Source organism: Trichechus manatus, unplaced genomic scaffold (assembly GCF_000243295.1).
Source record: "Trichechus manatus latirostris isolate Lorelei unplaced genomic scaffold, TriManLat1.0 scaffold00103, whole genome shotgun sequence".
Lineage (NCBI taxonomy): Eukaryota > Metazoa > Chordata > Mammalia > Sirenia > Trichechidae > Trichechus > Trichechus manatus.
In genome coordinates, this window is record NW_004444039.1 from 8,222,198 (window position 1) to 8,240,575 (window position 18,378).

General features: G+C 44.0%; 1 protein-coding gene across 1 annotated transcript in view; it reads right to left on the reverse strand.

Moving 5' to 3' along the window:
• Positions 1 to 255: 255 nt before the first annotated feature.
• The window catches only part of TPMT (thiopurine S-methyltransferase), a 26,170-nt gene continuing 8,047 nt past the window's right edge, over positions 256 to 18,378 (reverse strand). Inside the window, exons 4-8 of the mRNA XM_004382983.2 lie at positions 14,989 to 15,041; positions 13,960 to 14,034; positions 5,941 to 6,026; positions 1,227 to 1,271; positions 256 to 808 (exon numbers count right to left, since the gene is read on the reverse strand). Of these exons, the coding sequence (XP_004383040.1) occupies positions 696 to 808; positions 1,227 to 1,271; positions 5,941 to 6,026; positions 13,960 to 14,034; positions 14,989 to 15,041 (372 nt within the window). The 3' untranslated portion in view covers positions 256 to 695. The remainder of the gene's footprint in view (positions 809 to 1,226; positions 1,272 to 5,940; positions 6,027 to 13,959; positions 14,035 to 14,988; positions 15,042 to 18,378) is intronic.

Below are 18,378 nucleotides of genomic sequence, written 5' to 3' on the forward strand. Positions count from 1 at the left end.
ACTGGATCTACAAGACTGGATTGTGTCCTGAGGCAATCTCTTGAGATATAAAAGACAGAAGTGAGCAGTGAGACAGGGGGACCTCATACCATCAAAAAAGCAGTGCCGGAAGCAGAGCGCGTCCTTTGGACCAGGTTCCCTGCGCAGAGAAGCTCCTAGTCTGGGGGAACACTGAAGAGAAGAAGGCCAACAGAGAGAGAAAGACTTCCCCTGGAGCTGACACCCTGAATTTGGACTTTCAGCCTACTTTGACGGTGAGGAAATAAACTTCTCTTTGTTAAAGCAATCCACTTGTGGTATTTCTGTTACAGCAGCACTAGATGACTAAGACAATTATATTACTTTAAGTTATATGCACTGTATTTCTCTTTTTTTTAATTATACAAGCAATACATGCTGAATGTAAACATTTCTTAGACTCTCTAAGTATAGATATACTTAACAGGTTTTTTACAAAATCTGTAAAACATCGAGATATAGTTTGCTTTCATTCCCAATCACGCTCTCCTCTCAAAAGGTTGCCACTTTAACATTTTAGTTAGTAGTTTTTTCTAAAAAGTTATGTGCATTTTTGAGCAAAGATCTGTGACACGGTCTGTAAATACATTTTTTAAAAGTCATTAATTATATTTTCATGACAGCATAATTTTCAATTGCTCAAGAACATGTTGATGTTACTCGATTTTCTATCTCATTTACTTTTCTGTAAATAGATATAACTTTTCAAAAATGTAGTCAATTCCCCAACTTCTATGTCGTTCTTCAAAAACATCAACACTGTCAAGACAATGAATACTGCACACTGTTCCTGAATCAGAAAAAAAGGGTAACACATTAAAATGTTACAAGAAAGAAATCAAGGGTTCTTCTAAAATTACTTCAAATGATTTTAGAAAAAGTTTGCTAAAGGCTTTTCTTTTCTCTTAATGAAAGGGGAAATGTTAAGGACAAATTTTCTGAATTCTGAATTGTTATTATCACTTATAACTCCCATGAGCAAAATAAATACACCATCTCTCTAGAAAAGTTAAAATGTCCAAAAGAAAGCACACAGCGAAAAAGATGTATTACTGAGATTAGTCCCTTTTCTAGGATAAAACAGTCTTTGATTAAACGGTCTCTAACTTTTAAATTTTATATACTTCTAGATGCTAATAGCTAACAGTTCAAAATAAATACTTGCTGACTTTATTTAAGGAGAATTATAGTCTAAGTCCACAACTTACCAAACAACCTTTTAATTTCAGCATCTGGAACATAAAATGGTGGACCTAAGTAAGAGAGACATAGGGATGAGGAATGATTTCTATAGAATCTTCTAATTCTGAAGAGAAATTCTCAGGACCCACCTCCCAGTTTATTCCCAAGAACATAGGTGTACTTCTTCTATGCTGTTATTGAGTGCCATTGAGTCAAGTCCAACTCATAGCAACCCTATAGGACAGAGTAGAACTGCCCCACAGGGTTTCCAAAGCTGTAATCTTTACAGAAGCAGACCGCCACATCCTTCTCCCGAGGAGCTACTGGTGAGTCTGAACTGATGATCTTTCAGTTAGCAGCCGAGCACTTAACCACTGTGCCACAAGGGCTCCTTACTTATTCTACACACGGCTTAATTATCCAAATGGATGAGGACATGACTCGTTCTCCTTAGTACCCTCCTATTCCTCTTCCTCCTCTTCCTTCTTTGCACGTCTCATACCAAAGAAGTAAACTGCCTTACTGAGGGGACAGCAATGCCCATGCCCATCCATGGCTCTTGGGAAGATGGAAAGCAGAATGGGGTCAAAAGGCAAAACCAAAAAACCAAACCAGTTGCCATCGAGTCGACTCCGACTCATGGTGACCCCACATGTGACAGAGTAAACTAGACTCTTTAGGGTTTTCAATGGCTGATTTTTTGGAAATAGAATGTCAGGCCTTTCTTCCAAGGCATCTTGGGGTGGGTGTGGGCTGCCCATTGTGTACATTAGCAAATTCCTTTGGGATTTCCTCTGGGGTAATGATTTTCTAAAGTTTCCCTGCTCTGCTGCTGAGCATTTACTTTATAAAACCAAACCTGTTGCTGTGGAGTCGATTCTGACTTATAGTGACCTTATAGGACAGAGTAGAACTGCCCCATAGGGTTTCCAAGGAGCAGCTGGTGGATTCAAACTGCTGACCTTCTGATTAGTAGCCGAGATCTTAACCACTGCGCCACCAGGGCTCCACTTTATAGGGAATCTGAATATCCTACTTTCATGTTATGTGTTCAGTTCGGCCCCTTTCCAGAGCATTATTAGAGACTCTGCCCCCAGACAGGACCTGCTGTGGTTTCTTCCCACAAGCCCTTAGGCCTCCTTTTGCCAGTGGAATTTAAATCACATCAGCAGAGCTAACTGCTGCCTCCATTAATTCCTATTTCCATCTGATTGTCTCAGAGTTAATTATGGACACTAAATCTTATTTTTAATGAGTTGTTAAGATCTGATTTATTCAAACGGAAAAAAAAACTAAGATGTAAATATTTATAAAAACAAGCCACTTTAAAAAACAGGCTCAATAAAAAACTGAAATGGGGATTTTCACAAGAGGTCTATGCATTTTCTTTTCATCTCTTCCTGAAAATAAGAGCCCATGTTCAACCACACCAAAATGAGTCCAGATGAAAACATCCCCTTTACAATTCAAAGCAAAGAAAGTAATAGAAGAATGCAAAGGTCGAATGATAAAATCCTGGAAATTAAAAAACAGTCATCATGTAGAGATTTCCTGCACGTCTCTCTACCCCTCCCCAATGCCTACTTCACACCCATCCTCCTGTGAGGGTGTGCATGTGTGTGTGTGAGGGTGTGTGTGTGTGTGTGTGTGTGAGGGGGTGTGTGTGCGTGTTTGTGTGTGTGTGCGCGTATGTGTGTGTGTAGGCACTTGCCCAACACATCACCCCACTATGGATAATACCAAAAAACCAAAACACCAAACTCGCTGCCATGGAGTCTAGAGTTTCCAAGGAGCGCCTGGTGGATTCGAACTGCTGACCTTTCGGTTAGCAGCCATAGCTCTTAACCACTGCGCCACCAGGGTTTCCATGGATAATATGGACATGCTGTACCCATAGCAGGCCTACCAACTCTCACCTTCCTCCTAGTCCAGTGCTCATGTGGATTCTGACATTGCTGCTGTCAGGTGCCACTGAGTCGATTTCGGCTCAGTGACCCCACAGGGTTTTCTAGGCTGTGATCTTTACAGGAGCAGATCCCCAGGGCTTTTCTCCTGCAGAGCTGCTGGGCAGGTTCCAACAGCCAACCTTTCGGTTAGCAGCTGAGTGCTTAACGGTTGCACCACCAGAGCTCCTTTCTTTCACCTTAGCACCAGCCATTTCTCCTTCTTCTATGGTTTGAGCTGTGAATGGTGAACCAAAGGGGAATGGAAAGCAAGAAAAACATGTATAGAGGGGGAAGAGGAAATGTTTACAGTTGCCTGTTAGGGACTGAATTATGTCCCCCCCAAAATACATGTTACAAATCCTAACCTCTATACCTGTGGACGGGGGCCCTGGTGGTGCAGTGGTTAAGAGCTCAGGCTGCTAACCAAAAGGCTGGCAGCTCCAATCCACCAGCGGCTCCTGTGGCTCCTGTGGTTGTAATCCCATTTGGGGACAGGGCTTTCTTTGTTATGTTAATGAAGCCGTAGCAGAATAGGGTGTGTGTGTGTGTGTGTGTGTGCACGCGTGCGCGCGTGCGTGTACGCGTGCGCGCGCGTTTTCTTGCATGGCGCAGATCTGCTGCAGAAGACCTTTTTACTCTTATTTTTTTTAAATTGTGCTTTAGGTGAAAGATTACAGAGCAAATTCGTTTCTCATTAAACAATACACGAATTGTTTTATGACACTGGTTGCCGACCTCGCCATGTGTCAACATTCTCCTTCCTCCACCCCAGGTTCCCCATTTCCGTTCGTCCAGTGTTCCTGTACCTTCCCGCCTTCTTGTCTTTGCTTTAGGGCTGGTGAGCCCATTTAGTCTCCTACATGAGTCAACTATGAAGCACGTTCCTCATGTGTCTTCTTGTTTGTTTTACGGGCCTGTGTAATCTTTGGCTGAAGGGTGAACTTCAGGAGTGACTTCAGTACCGAGTTAAAGATGGGTGTCATGGATTGAATTGTGTCCTCCAAAAAAGGTGTGTAGCAACTTGGCTAGGTCATGATTCCCAGTATTGTATGACTGTGTAATCTGCTGTGATTTCCTTATGTGTTGTAAGTTCTATCACTATGATGAGATTATATGTGATCTCCTTATGTGTTGTAAATTCTATCACTGTGATAGGTATACTGATGAGGTTGACAAGATTAGATAGTGTCTTAAGCCAACCTCTTTTGAGATATAAAAGAGAGAAGCGAGCAGAGACACATGGGAACCTCATACCACCAAGAAAGCAGTGCCAGGAGCAGAGCGCATCCTTTGGACCTGAAGTTCCTGCGCAGAGAAACTCCCAGACCAAGGGAAGACTGATGCATCACAAGGCCCTTTCTCCAGAGCCGACAGAGAGCTGATGCCCTGACTTTGGACTTGTCGCCTACTGGACTGTGAGAGAATAAATTTATCTTTGTTAAAGCCATCCACTTGTGGTATTCCTGTTAGAGTAGCACCAGATGACTAAGGCAGGGGGCCAGGGGCCATACTCTCGGGGTTTCTCCAGTCTCTGTTGGACCAGTAAGTCTGATTTTTGTTTTTTTTTGTGAATTTGAATTTTGTTCTACATTTTTCTCCCGCTCTGTCTGGGACTCTCAATGGTGATCCCTGTCAGAGCAGTCAGTGGTGGTAGTTGGGCACCATCTAGTTTTGCTTGACTCAGTCTGGTGGAGACTCGTAGTGGTGGTCCATTAGTCCTTTGGACTAATCTTTCTCTCGTGTCTTGGGTTTTCTTCATCCTCCTTTGCTCCAGATGGGGTGAGACTAGTAGATGTATCTTAGATGGCTGCTCGCAGGCTTTTAAGACCCCAGACGCTACTCACCAAAGCAGGATGTAGAACATTTTCTTTATAGACTATGTTATCCCAATGGAGCTAGATGTCTCCCAAGACCATGGTCCCCCCTCAGCCCAGCAACTTGGTCCCTCAGGGAGTTTGGCTGTGTCTATGAAGTGTCTCTGACTTTGCCTTGGTCAAGTTGTGCTGCCTTCCCCAGAAGTGTGTACTGTCTTACCCTTCACCAAAGTCACCACTTATGTACCATCTAGTTAGTGTTTTTCCCTCTCCACCTCTTCCCTCCCTTGTAACCATCAAAGATTGTTTCTTCTGTGTGTAAACCTTTTCTTGAGTTTTTGTAACAGTGGTCTCGTATGGTGTTTGTCCTTTTGTGATTGACTTATTTCAGTCAGCATAATGCCCCCCAGATTCATCCATGTTGTAAGATGTTTTATAGATTTATTGTTGTTCTTTATCATTGCATAATATTCCATTGTGTGTATATACCACAGTTTGCTTATTCATTCATCTGTTGATGGGCACTTAGGTTTGGGTGTGTTTTAAACCAATCGCTTTTGAGATATAAAAGGAGCAGATTAGACACAGAAGCAAGCAAGCAAGCATAGATGGGGGAAGACAGATGCCACGAGATCTCCAGGGAACCAACGAAGAGACGCTGAAGAGAGACGACAACCTTCCCCCAGAGCCGACAGAGAAAGCCTTCTCCTAGAGCTGGTGCCCTAAATTCGGACTTCTAGCCTCTTAAAGTGTGAGAAAATAAATTTGTTTGTTAAAGCCACCCATTTGTGGTAGTTCTGTTATAGCAGCTCTCCATAGCTAAGACATTCCCTAACACCAAAAATAGAACTTTTAGGTATACAAGCAGTGCACTTCCTAATAAGATGTACTAGTAGAAAATAATGCTTTCTGTATAATATAATTAAATCATCATTTAAAAAAGAGTCACCTAGAAAAAGAAAAAAACAAAAAATCCTTACCTGGATGTTTAGTTGGATCATAAGATACAACACACGCAAAGTAGCGAAACCTCTTCCTTGTTAGGGACAACATTATATCAGCATAGCTAAAATGAACACACAAAAAGGTACATGTTACATTTTTCTACAGGGGCAAGAGGCAGGGAAGTAACCCACACTTACCTTCATCTACATTATTGACTCTAATTTTCCCAAAAACCACACGAAGTTGATTTTCATTCTAAGAGAGAAAAATGAGTTCAGCAAATGATGTCCCCAGCCCAAGGTCACAAAGCTGGGAAGTGGTAAAAACAGGGATCCACTCCAACCCCCTTCCAGAGCCCACGTTCTCCCCACTATGTCAGACCAGATGTCACACAAAGGCAGCAGGGCTCCCTGTAGGCCTGATGCGCACCTGGGGCCCGCGACACGGAACACACACTTCCTGAAGGGCCGCCCGGCTTCCGTGGTCCCCAGGCCAGGCTCTGTATCCAAGTCACCTGGGCACTTGCTAGAAGAAGGGGTGCCGGCACCCCCTCCTCCCTCCTCCAACACTCTGATTCAGGAGATTTGCTACGCGGCCTGGGCTGCTGCACTGGTAGTATCGTGGGCGATTGGGATCACTCCAGGGCCGTATGTACGAGGTGAAAACACAGTCCTGTCCTTTATCTGGACGGAGAGACCAGATGAACGAACATGCAGAAATAGAAGAAAGTATGAAATTAAAGTTCTAGAAAGTGTGGCATGAACTGTGAGTGCTGGAGGGACGGTTGCTGGTAGCTGGCCTCCTTTAGGGAGCATGTGACAGCACTTCCCAGCCATGTTGGATAGGTTTGGGGTGGGGACCCTAACGGGGTCCACCAACAGACTGTCTAGAAGGCAGGGCTGTGCCCGGTACGAGACCATCAGCTGGACCAACTGGATCCCTCCACAGGGAAACTGAATTAAGAGAACCAAAGAGAACCAGTTGCTGTCAATTCTGACTCATGGTGACCCCATGTGTGTCAAGAGCAAAACTGTGCTCCACAGAGTTTGCAGTTGTTGATTTTTCAGAAGTAGTCTGCCAGGCCTTTCTTCTGAGGTGCCTCTGCATGGACTTGAGCCCCTGACCTTTCGGTTAGCAGCTGAGTGTGTTAACCATTTGCATCACCCAGGAACTCCAAACAGACTCTAGAGACCCAAAGACTCCAGAAACGCAAAGAGGAGTTGCTTAGCTCTGGTGGTTGTGCCAACAGCTGGAGCTTTTGTGCTGTGTGGTGGTTAGAGCTGGGGAGGCTAAGGGCTGTGAGCCAGTTAGATCTGTGCGGGAAGAAATGGAGTCAACAGAAGAAGCTGAGTGTCAGGTAGGGGGAGAGAGGAGACACATACAGAGGAGCAGAGAGGTCATGAGACAGACAGACTGCCAGCTCTGAGTGATGTGCTTTAGTTCCTGGCACACTAGGTTCCAGAGCCTGGCTGGACTGTGATTCCTGTTCAGAGTTCTATGAGAAATTAGGGATTTAGCGTATGGACTCTGGAAGATACCCCAGTTCAAACTCCTGCTCCTCCACGTACTGGCTATATAAGCTTGGACGAATTCTTTTATTTATTTTGCTGTTGTTGAGAATATACACAGCAAAACATACACCAATTCAACAGTTTCTACATGTGCAATTCAGTGACACTGATTACACTCTTCGAGTTGTGCAACCACTCTCACCCTCCTTTTCTGAGTTGTTCCTCCCCCATGAACATAAACTCACTGCTCTCTAAGGTCCCTTTCTAACCTTTCAAGTTGCTGTTGTCAGTTTGGTCCCATATAGATAGTTCTTAAAAGAGCATAATGCTCAAGGCAGACTTTTTTACTAGTTAAGCTAAACTATTGTTTGGTTTTAAGAAGACTTCGGGGATATGTTTGGTTTAAGGTTTCAAGATTATCTCAGGGCAATAGTTTCAGGGGTTCATTCCACCTTCATGGCTCCAGGAAGTCTGGAGTCCATGAGAATTTGAAATTCTGTTCTACATTTTCCCTCTTTTGATCAGGATTCTTCTATATAATCTTTGATCAAAATGTTTGGGAATGGTAGCCGGGCACCATCCAGTTCTTCTGGTCTCATGGCAAAGGACGCAGTTGTTCATGGAGGCACTTAGCCCACATTCCATATCCTCCTCCTGTTCCTGACTCTCCTTCTTCCTCTGTTGCTCCAGGCAAATAGAGACCAATTGTTGTGCCTCGGTGACTGCTTGCAAGCTTTTAAGACCTTAGGCATTACACAATGAACTAGGAGGCAGAAGAGAAGCACTAAACAAGTTATTAGGCCAATTAACTGGGATATAACTTGGACAAATTCTTTTTTTTTCCCATACAAAAATTTATACATACATTGTTATGTGACTCTAATTGCTCTTCCCACACTGTGACAGCACACTCCTCCTTTCCACGCCTGATTCCCCATATTCATTCAACCAGCTCCTAACCCTCTCCGCCTTCCCATCTCACCTCCGGACAGAAGCTGCCCGTTTAGTCTCTTGCATCTACTTGAGCTAAGAGGCACACTCCTCATGAGTATCACTTTATGTCCCACAGTCCAGTCCAACCTCTGTCTGAATAGTTGGCCTTGGAAATTGTTTTAGTTCTGGGCTGATAGAGAATCCAGGGGCCATGCTTTCCAGGGTACCTCCAGTCTCAGACCATTAAGTCTGGTCTTCTTACTAGAATTTGAGTTCTGCACCCCTCCTTTCTGCTGCTCCATCAGGGACTCTCTGTTGTGTTCCCTGTCAGGGCGGTCACTGGTGGTAGCCAGACACCATTTAGTTCTTCTGGTCTCAGGCTGATGAAGTCTCTGGTTTATGTGGCCCTTTCTGTCTGTTGGGCTAATACTTTCCTTGTGTCTTTAGTGTTCTTCATTCTCCTTTACTCCAGATGGTTGTGACCAACTGATGCATCTTAGATGGCTGCTTGCAAGCTTTTAAGACCCGAGACGCCTCTCACCAAAGTAGGATGCAGAACATTTTCTTAATAAGCTTTGTTATGCCAATTGACCTAGATGTCCCCTGAAAGCATGGTCCACAGACCCCTACCCCTGCTACTCTGTCCCTGTAAGTGTTTGATTGTGTTCAGGAAAATTCTTAACTTTGGTTTAATCCAGTTGTGCTGACTTCCCCTGTAGTGTGTGCTGTCCTTCCCTTCACCTAATTCTTATCTACTATCTAGTTAGTAAACAGCTCTCTCTCTCCCCACTCTCATAACCATCAAAGAATGTTTTCTTCTGTGTTTAAACCTTTTCTTGAGTTCTTAAAATAGTGGTCTTATACAATATTTGACCTTCTGTGACTGACTAAATTCATTTAGCATAATGACCTCCAGCTTCCTCCATGTTATGTTTCATGGCTTCATCGTTGTTCTTTATTGTTGCATAGTATTCCATTGTGTGGATAGACCATAATTTGTTTATTCATTCGTCCGTTGATGGGCACCTAGGTTGTTTCCATCTTTTTGCTATTGTGAACAGTGCTGCAATGAACATGTATGTGCATATATATATTCATGTGACAGCTCTTATTTCTCGGATATATTCCAAGGAGTATGATAGCTGGACTGTATGGTACTTCCATTCCTAGCTTTTTAAGGAAGCGCCAAATTGATTTCCAAAGTGGTCGTACCATTTTATATTCCCACCAGCAGTATATAAGTGTTCCAGTCTCTCTACAACCTCTCCAGCATTTATTATTTTGTGTTTTTTGGATTAATGCTAGCCTTGTTGGGGTGAGATGATATCTCATTGTAGTTTTGATCTGCATTTCTCTGATGGCTAGTGATCGTGAGCATTTCTTCGTGTCTGTTGGCCGCCTGAATATCTTCTTTGGCGAACTGCCTGTTCAAATCCTTTGCCCAGTTTTTAATCGGATAGTCTTTTTGTGGTTGAGGTTTTGCAGTATCTTGTAGATTTTAGAGATTAGATGCTGATTGGATTTGTCGGAGCCAAAATTTTTTTCCCAGTCTGTAGGTTGTGTTTTTACTCTTTTGGTGAAGTCTTTTGATGAGTATAAGTGTTTGATTTTTAGGAGCTCCCAGTTATCTAGTCTCTCTTCTGGTGCTTGTGCATTGTTACTTATGGTTCGTATTCTGTTCATGCCATGTATTAGGGCTCCTAGCATTGCCCCTATTTTTTCTTCCATGATCTTTATCATTTTTGATTTTACATTTAAGTCTTTGATCCATTTTGAGTTAGTTTTTGTGCATGGTGTGAGGTATGGGTCTTGTTTCAGTTTTTTGCAGATGGATATCCAGTTATGCCAGCACCATTTGTTAAAGAGACTGTCTTTTCCCCAATTAACGGACTTTGGGCCTTTGTCAAATATCAGCTGCTCATACGTGAATGAATTTACATCTGGATTCTCAATTCTGTTCCATTGGGCTATGTATTTGTTGTTGTACCAGTACCAGGCTGTTTTGACTACCATGGTGGTATAATAGGTTCTAAAATCAGGTAGTGTGAGGCCTCCCACTTAGTTCTTCTTGAGTAATGTTTTACTTATCCAGGGCCTCTTCCCTTTCCATATGAAGTTGGTGATTTGTTTCTCCATCTCATTAAAAAATGCCAGTGGAATTTAGATTGGGACTGCATTGTAGCTGTAAATTGCTCTGGGTAGAATTGACATTTTCACAATGTTGAGTCTTCCTATCCATGACCAAGGTATGTTTTTCCACTTATGCAGGTCACTTTTGGTTTCTTGCAGTAGTGTCTTGTAGTTTTCATTGTATAGATCTTTTACATCTCTGGTTAAATTTATTCCTAAGTATTTTATCTTCTTGGGGGCTATTGTAAATGGTATTGATTTGATGATTTACTCTTCAAGGTTCTCTTTGTTGGTGTAAAGGAATCCAATGGATTTTTGTATGTTTATCTTGTATCCTGAAATTTTGCTGAAATCTTCTATTAGTTCCAGTAGTTTTCTTGTGGATTCCTTGGGGTTTTCTGTGTATAAGATCATATCATCTGCAAATAGAGATACTTTGACTTCTTCCCTACCAATTTGGATGTGCTTTATTTCTTTTTCTAGCCTAATTACTCTGGCTAGGACCTCCAGCACAATGTTGAATAAGAGTGGTGATAAAGGGCATCCTTGAGCTTAGACAAATTCTTAACATCTCTGTGCCTCATCAGTAAAATGGGGACAAGACTAGTATTCCCCTGACAGGTTGTGAGAATTCAGTGGGTGCTTAGAACACTGACTGGCACACGCTAAGTGCTCGGTGAGGGTTAGCTATTGTTATTCCCTTTTGCATCCTCAAACTCTCCTTACTACAGCTCGCTTGAGTGGGTCGCTCCTTCTTGCAAGTCAAAAATCAAACCAATACAAACTTTTGAGTAGAAACCTTTACTTTAATTCTTGCTAATTTTCTGGTGCTGGGAAAAGGTAAGGAGAAGCTTGCTGTCCCCATGAAGGTGATCTGCAAGACTGATTTGGCAGGGCTTCCTGGGACAGATAGTCTTCATTACTCTTGGAATGTGGACTTTCTGTCACATTTCAGAAAATTCAGCCAATTTCAAAAAATTCAGAAAAATGAGGAAGTATGCCCCACTGATCATGGACAAGAGACTCAACAGTCTCAGCAGAAAACACATGAGTACTTGCATGCAAAAGCTGGAGAGTGAAAAAGGAAGACAGAAGAATCGGTACATTCGAATTGTGGTGTTGGCAAAGAATATTGAATATACCATGTGTCTTAGTTATCTAGTGCTGCTATAACAGAAATAGCTTTAACAAACAGAAATTTATTTTCCCACAGTTTAGGAGGCTAGAAATCCGAATTCAGGGTGCCAGCCATAAGGGAAGGCTTTCTCCTTCTGTCAGCTCTGGGGGAAGGTCCTTGTCTCTTTGAGCTTCTGCTCCTTAGTGATCTTCACTTGGCTTCACATCTCTCTTCCCCATCTCTGCTTACTTGCTCGATTGTTTAATCTCTTTTATATCTCTCAAGAGATTGACTCAAGACACACTCTACACTAATCCTACCTCATTAACATAACAAAGACAACCCATTCCCAAATGGGACTATAACCACAGGCATAGAGGTTAGGACTGACAACACACATTTTTGGGGAATACAATTCAATCTGTAACACCGTGGACTGCCAGAAGAATGAACAAATCAGTCTTAGAAGAAATACAACCAGAATGTTCCTTAGAAGCAAGGATGGCAAGCCTTCTGCTTGCTTACTTTGGACACGTCATTAGGAAAGACCAATCACTAGGAAAGGGCATTATGTTTGGTAAAGTTGAGGGTCAGCAAAACTGAGGAAAATCCTCCATGAGCTAGAGTGATACAATAGTCACAACGATGGACTCAAACATACCAACGGTCCTGGAGCTAGCACAGGACTGGGCAACATTTTGTTCTACACATAAGGTCACTGTGCGTTGCTGTCGACTTGATGGCAACGATTTGCAGCCTGAGCAGGAAGACACCCAGTCCTAATGACTTAGTAAAAAACTGGCTCAAAGCAGTTACTCTGAGTACAAAAACTCACATGTTCTCAAGTGTTGGGGACTGTGACCACAGATACACAAACAGGCACAGACAGGTACACACACACAGAGACAGACACACACCTGGGCTAGAAGAAAAGGGTGGAAGGACTTGGGAGGACACAGAGTCTGTGGCCAAGCTAGAAGTGGATTACTTAAATGGGCGTTCCAGAAAGGGCATGGCTACTTTCTGCTAACCAGGTACTAAATGTGCCTCCTACAGTTCAGAAGCCACTTAGTGGTTTTTACATCCAAGGAGAGAGGAGGTGCTGGGGGCTGGCAGGGAGCGCTGTATGTCCGTTACTCTGAGCCTGGCTTGCTTTTATTCAATTTATTCAACAAAGATGTATTACATGCGTATCTGTGCTGACTATATACTGTGCCAGGTGTTGGGGAAACTACATGGTCTGCCCAGAGAGTGCCCTTTGGGACGCCCAGTCTGCTCCCCGTGGCTTGTGGATGTTACCGGCCGGACCAAAGCCCCAGAATGAACATCCTTAGAGAGCGGGCAATACCTGCCATTCAGGCATTTAGCAGAACTGAGTTGTGTAAAAACGTAGTGTCTTATGGAGAAGATATGGCATGGACTAATTTAAAAAGCCGAGGTTTGAAAATACGCTGTACTCATAAAACAATTTTTAAAAATAAAATAAATACATAAATAATAATAAAAAAATGTATTTCACTGATGTAGCTTCCAACCTTTCTTGCCATGCGTTAAGAATCTGCCTCCATACGACTCAATAACTCAGTATTTACGTGCTACGTCACGACTCCGTAATTCAGTATTTATGTGCTATACTCATGTAAGTACATGAATGATATTATTTGAATTGGAAAGCACATAGGGTAGTCACATTTTACTCAGTATGTTTTCTCATATTTCAATTTTATTTTTTAATAACATAGGTACAATAAGAATGGTTATCCAAACCATCAATAACAAACGTGATAATCACAGTAACAGCTAACATGTATGCAGTTTTTTAGAGCTGACAGAAACTCTTCACATACATCCCTTCTTTCAATCCCCATGGCAACCCTCGGACAAGTAATTTAATCTTTTGGACTTTGCTTTCCTCATCTGCAAAACGGGAACAATGATGGCACATACTTTATGGAGTTGTTATGGGGATTAAACGTGTCAATCCATATAAAGTACTTTGAATAATGCCTGGCATGTGGCAAGCTGCCCAACAATTGCTGCCTGGTAACGGTGGTGTTAGCAGAGATATTTCTGTTTTGCAGAGAAGTTAACTGAGACATAGAGAAAGTGAGTTTTTTGACTTAAGGACACACAGCCAGGAAGTGATGGAGCCCTAAGCCTTGATCCCAGGCCCTCTGTAGCCAAATCCTATACTTTACACAAAGCTAGTATTGGATTTAGGTCTTCTAAGTCCAAATCCAATAAGCTATTTCAGACTACTAAAAGCCTAGCCAATTTTCTGGAACCCAGAAAAAGTCCAGCACGCTCAATTAAGAAGGCTAAAAAAAGAAAAATCAACATAATTCAAGAAACCAAATACAAACCGTTGTCGATCAGCTGGATTGACAGCAACTAATGCCCCTCTATCCCAAATCCGGTCAAACTGGCCAATATTTGCTCTACCAGAAAGAAAAAGAAATGTAAGATTTTCCATAAGAGAAATCTGATCTTTGACAAGATGAGCAGTGTTCCCCATGGACCATGCTACTGTTTCACCCCAGTTGTCGAGGAATTGAGACCACGCCTGCCTTTCCTTCTCGTCTATAGGGACGCATTGATATGAGCGTGGGGAGCTGTCCACTCCTAGTTTTAGGAGCCCCTGGGGGCGTAAATGAGGGACAAAGGGCAGTGTGACAGCTTTGCTCCCAGCCCCCAGCTCAGGTACCAGGAACCAGTAATTCATTTCTGTTCCAGGTGCAAGGTGCATGATACTATCTTGCTTTCCCTTCTTCGTCCTTACCTGCCTAGGGTCATAATAAAAACCAAAAACCAAACCCACTGCTGTCTAGTTGATTCCAACTCACAGCGACCCCGTGTGTTGCAGAGCAGAACTGTACCCCACAGGGTTTTCAGAAGCAGATTGCCTGGCCTTTCTTCCAAGGCACCTCTGGGTTGGTTCGCCAACCTTTTGGTTAGCAGTGGTGCGTTTAACCATTTGTGCCACCCAGGGATTCCTGTTGGCATTAGGGGCCGTCAAGTCAGCTCTGACTCATAGCCACCCTACATACGACAGAACAGAACACTGCCCGGTCCTGCGCCACCCTCACAATTGTTGCTATGTTTGAGCCCACTGCTGCAGCCCCTGTGTCAACCTACCTCCTGATATCGGCCTAGGCTAGTCATATCGTGAGTCTTATTACGAGTGTCCAGAGTTTGGGAGCTGTGTAAGGACTAAGATAGTAAGTGTGGAGGCATCTGGTCTGTAGCAAAAATAACTGCAGAATCGAGACACAAACCAGTGCTTGGTGGGTGTTCCTGCAAGTGGATGAGTGATGAAAGACTCCCACCCCCACCCCAGCAGTCTCTCCCAAAAGTCCAGTTTTTAGAAGTGCCCATGTGATATTCAGTCCTACCTTGGAAGATCAAACATGTTGCAACAGTACAAAGAAATGTTCTCTGAAGAACTCTGTAATGAAAAAGTGGAAAAAAAAAATCCTACTTAATTAGGAGACAGGTCAATGTTCAAGGAAAGAGGACCAAGGCAAAGCAAAGGTGGTGGAGAAAGAACTCGCAGTTAAAATAAATCACTTTACTGCACTCTAATGGCTCTTTTATTTTTTAACCTGTGTGGGGTTCTTTTAAGGAGTCTTGGTGATGTAGTGGTGGCGCAGTGGTTAAGGGCTCGGCTGCTAACCAAAAGGTCGGCAGTTCAAATCCACCAGCCGCTCCTTGGAAAACCTATGGGGCAGTTCTGCTCTGTCCTATATGGTTGCTGTGAGTCAGAATCAACTTGATGGCCATCAGTTTGGTTGGACAGTGGTCAAGCGCTGGGCTGCCAACTGAAAGGTCAGTGGTTCGAACCTACCAGCCCTTCACGGGAGAAAGATGTGGCAGTCTGCTTCCGTGAAGCTTGCAGCCTTGGAAACCCTATGGGGCAGTTCTACTCTGTCCTACAGGGTCGCTAAGAGTTGGAATTGACTCGCTGGCAAGGGGTTTGGTGTTTTGGTTTGAGACTCCAAGTGGAAAATCATGGAGACAGTAACTCTGAAGGCTGGTTAGCTATTATTCTTCTCAGAGCTAGGTAAAATTTTAGCAGTGTTCACTTGAGCAGAGTCCTGACATGTTGACTGGGCTAAAGACGCACAGGTCAATCAGTTACCAGGCAGGGTGACAGAGGAGGGTCAGGTGTTGTTGGAAGGTGTTCGTGGAAAGTGCAGCTGTGTCCACCCTCCTTTTCTCTCCTTCATTCACTCAGCTAATGGCCATTTAATCCTTGCGGTTGAGTTGACTCCGACTCCCAGTGACCCTTTAGGACACAGCAGAACTGCCCCATAGGGTTTCCAAGGCTGAAATCTTTATGGAAGCAGACTGCCATATCTTCCTCCCTTGGAGCAACAGGTGGGTTCAAACCACCAACCTTTAGGTTATGAGCTGAGCGCTTAACCACTGCACCACTTGGGCTCCTGATGAGCATTTACTGAGCACCTATCGGCAGGACCATCCTAGGTCCTAGGTAAGGGCTGTGAATTTGACACAGTGTCTGAACTCAGGAGGACAGGCTGCTGGAGCAGAGAGGCGTTGGCACTGAGGAATGTAACAATACAGAATGACTTGTACTGTTACAGTGGGCGCCTGGGAACTGCGCCAACAGAGGAACAAACCGTCCAAGAGTGTTGGGTGAGGAGCCAGGTGGCCCCTGAGACAGAGTCGGATGCCTCTGCTAACACCACGGGGGGTGAGGTGGGGTGGGGTGCATTCACAGGAGGTAACGCGCCATGGACTCAGGTCCAGGGGATGTGAACGGTCTGGGAGCTGGGGAGGAGAGGCAAGAGACTCTTAGATTTTACTCTGTAAGTGAGGCGCCAACAGAAGCTTACAAACAGAGGAGGGCGGGGCTGTGAAGAGCAGTCTGGAAGCACCTGGGGGGCGGCCCAGAGCGGGGTGGGCCTGGAGGTAAGGAGGCCACCAGTGGACCTCAGCTGTGGCTGCATATTGGCCCTTAGAAGACACTGTGGTGCCTCAGTTACCCAGCGCTGCTCTAACAGAAATATCACAAGTAGATGGCTTTCACTAAAAGAAATTTGTTTTCTCACAGTCTAGGAAGCTAGAAGTCCACATTCAGGGTGCCAGCTCCAGGGGAAGGCTTTCTCTCTCTGTCAGCTCTGGGGGAAGGTCCCTGCCATCAGTCTTCCCCAGTCAAGAAGCTTCTCTGCACAGGAACCCCGGGTCCAAAGGATGTGCTGTTCTCCTGGCTCTTGTTTCTTGGTGGTATGAAGTCCCCATGTCTCTCTTATTGCTTCTCTCTTTTATATCTCAAAAGAGATTGACTCAAGACACAACCTAATCTGGTAACATAACTGCCTCTAATCCCACCTCATTAACATCACAGAGATAGGATTTACAACACAGGAAAACCACATCAGATGACAAAATGGTGGACAATCATACAATATTGGAAATCATGACCTAGCCAAGTTCACATACATTTTTGGGGGACACAGTTCAATCCATAACACCTGGGTAACTTTAAATAATACTGATGCCAGTGCCCACCCCAACAGGTACTGATTTCACTGGCCCAGGCTGAGACACTGACTTGGGGGATTTTTAAAAGATCCATTGTTGTTATTGTTATTGCTAGCTGCCATCATGCAGGCCCCTGACTCATGGTGACCCCATGGACAATGGAACGAAATGCTGCTCAGTCCTGTGCCCTCCCCATGGTTGGTTGCAGACTGGACTCTTGTGATCTATAGCCAATGAATACATTGGAAATAGCTCACCGGGTCTTTCTTCCTAGCCTGTCTTAATCTGGAAGCTCTGTTGAAACCTGTTCCGCATCATAGCAACACACAAGCCTCCACTGACAGATGGGTGGTGGCTGTGCATGAGGTGCACTGGCCAGGGACTGAACCCTGGTCTCCTGCAGGGAAGGTGAGAATTCTACCACGCACCCACCACTGTCCTCACAAAAGATCCATAGATGCTTTCAAATGTGCAGCCAGGGCTGAGAACCAGTCATCTGAGCTGGAAATGTGAACTCATCACTCCCATGTCCCTGCTCAATCTGACATCATAAACACTGTTTCCATACGTCTGTTCCTCTACACAGACCATCATTCTTCTATGTCAGACCATCACCATCTCTTTCCTGGATCACTGCTCACAGTCTCCCACCTGGTCTCTCTGCCACGAGCCTACCACACCACACCACACCATGTCATACCGTACCTACCACACCATACCATACTGTACTGTACCGTACTGTACCATACCATATGTACCATACCATACCATATAGTACTGTACTGTACCATATCATATCTACCATCCCATACCATACTGTACCCTACCGTACTGTACCATATCTACCATACCATACTATACCATACCATGCCATACCATACCTACCACACCATACCATACCGTACCATACCATATCATATCTACCATACCATACTATACTATATCATACCATCTCTACCATACCATATTGTACCATACCATACTGTATCTACCATACCATACCATACCTACTACACCATACCATACCATGCCATACCATATCTACCGTACCATACCATACTGTACCATATCATATCTACCATACCATACTATACCATACCATACTGTATCTACCGTACCATACCATACCGTACCATACCATACTGTAGCTACCGTACCATACCATACCTACCATACCATACTGTACTTACCATACCACACCAAACCATGCCTAGCATACCATACCATAGCTATCATACCATACCATACCTACCGTATCATACCATACCATACCATAC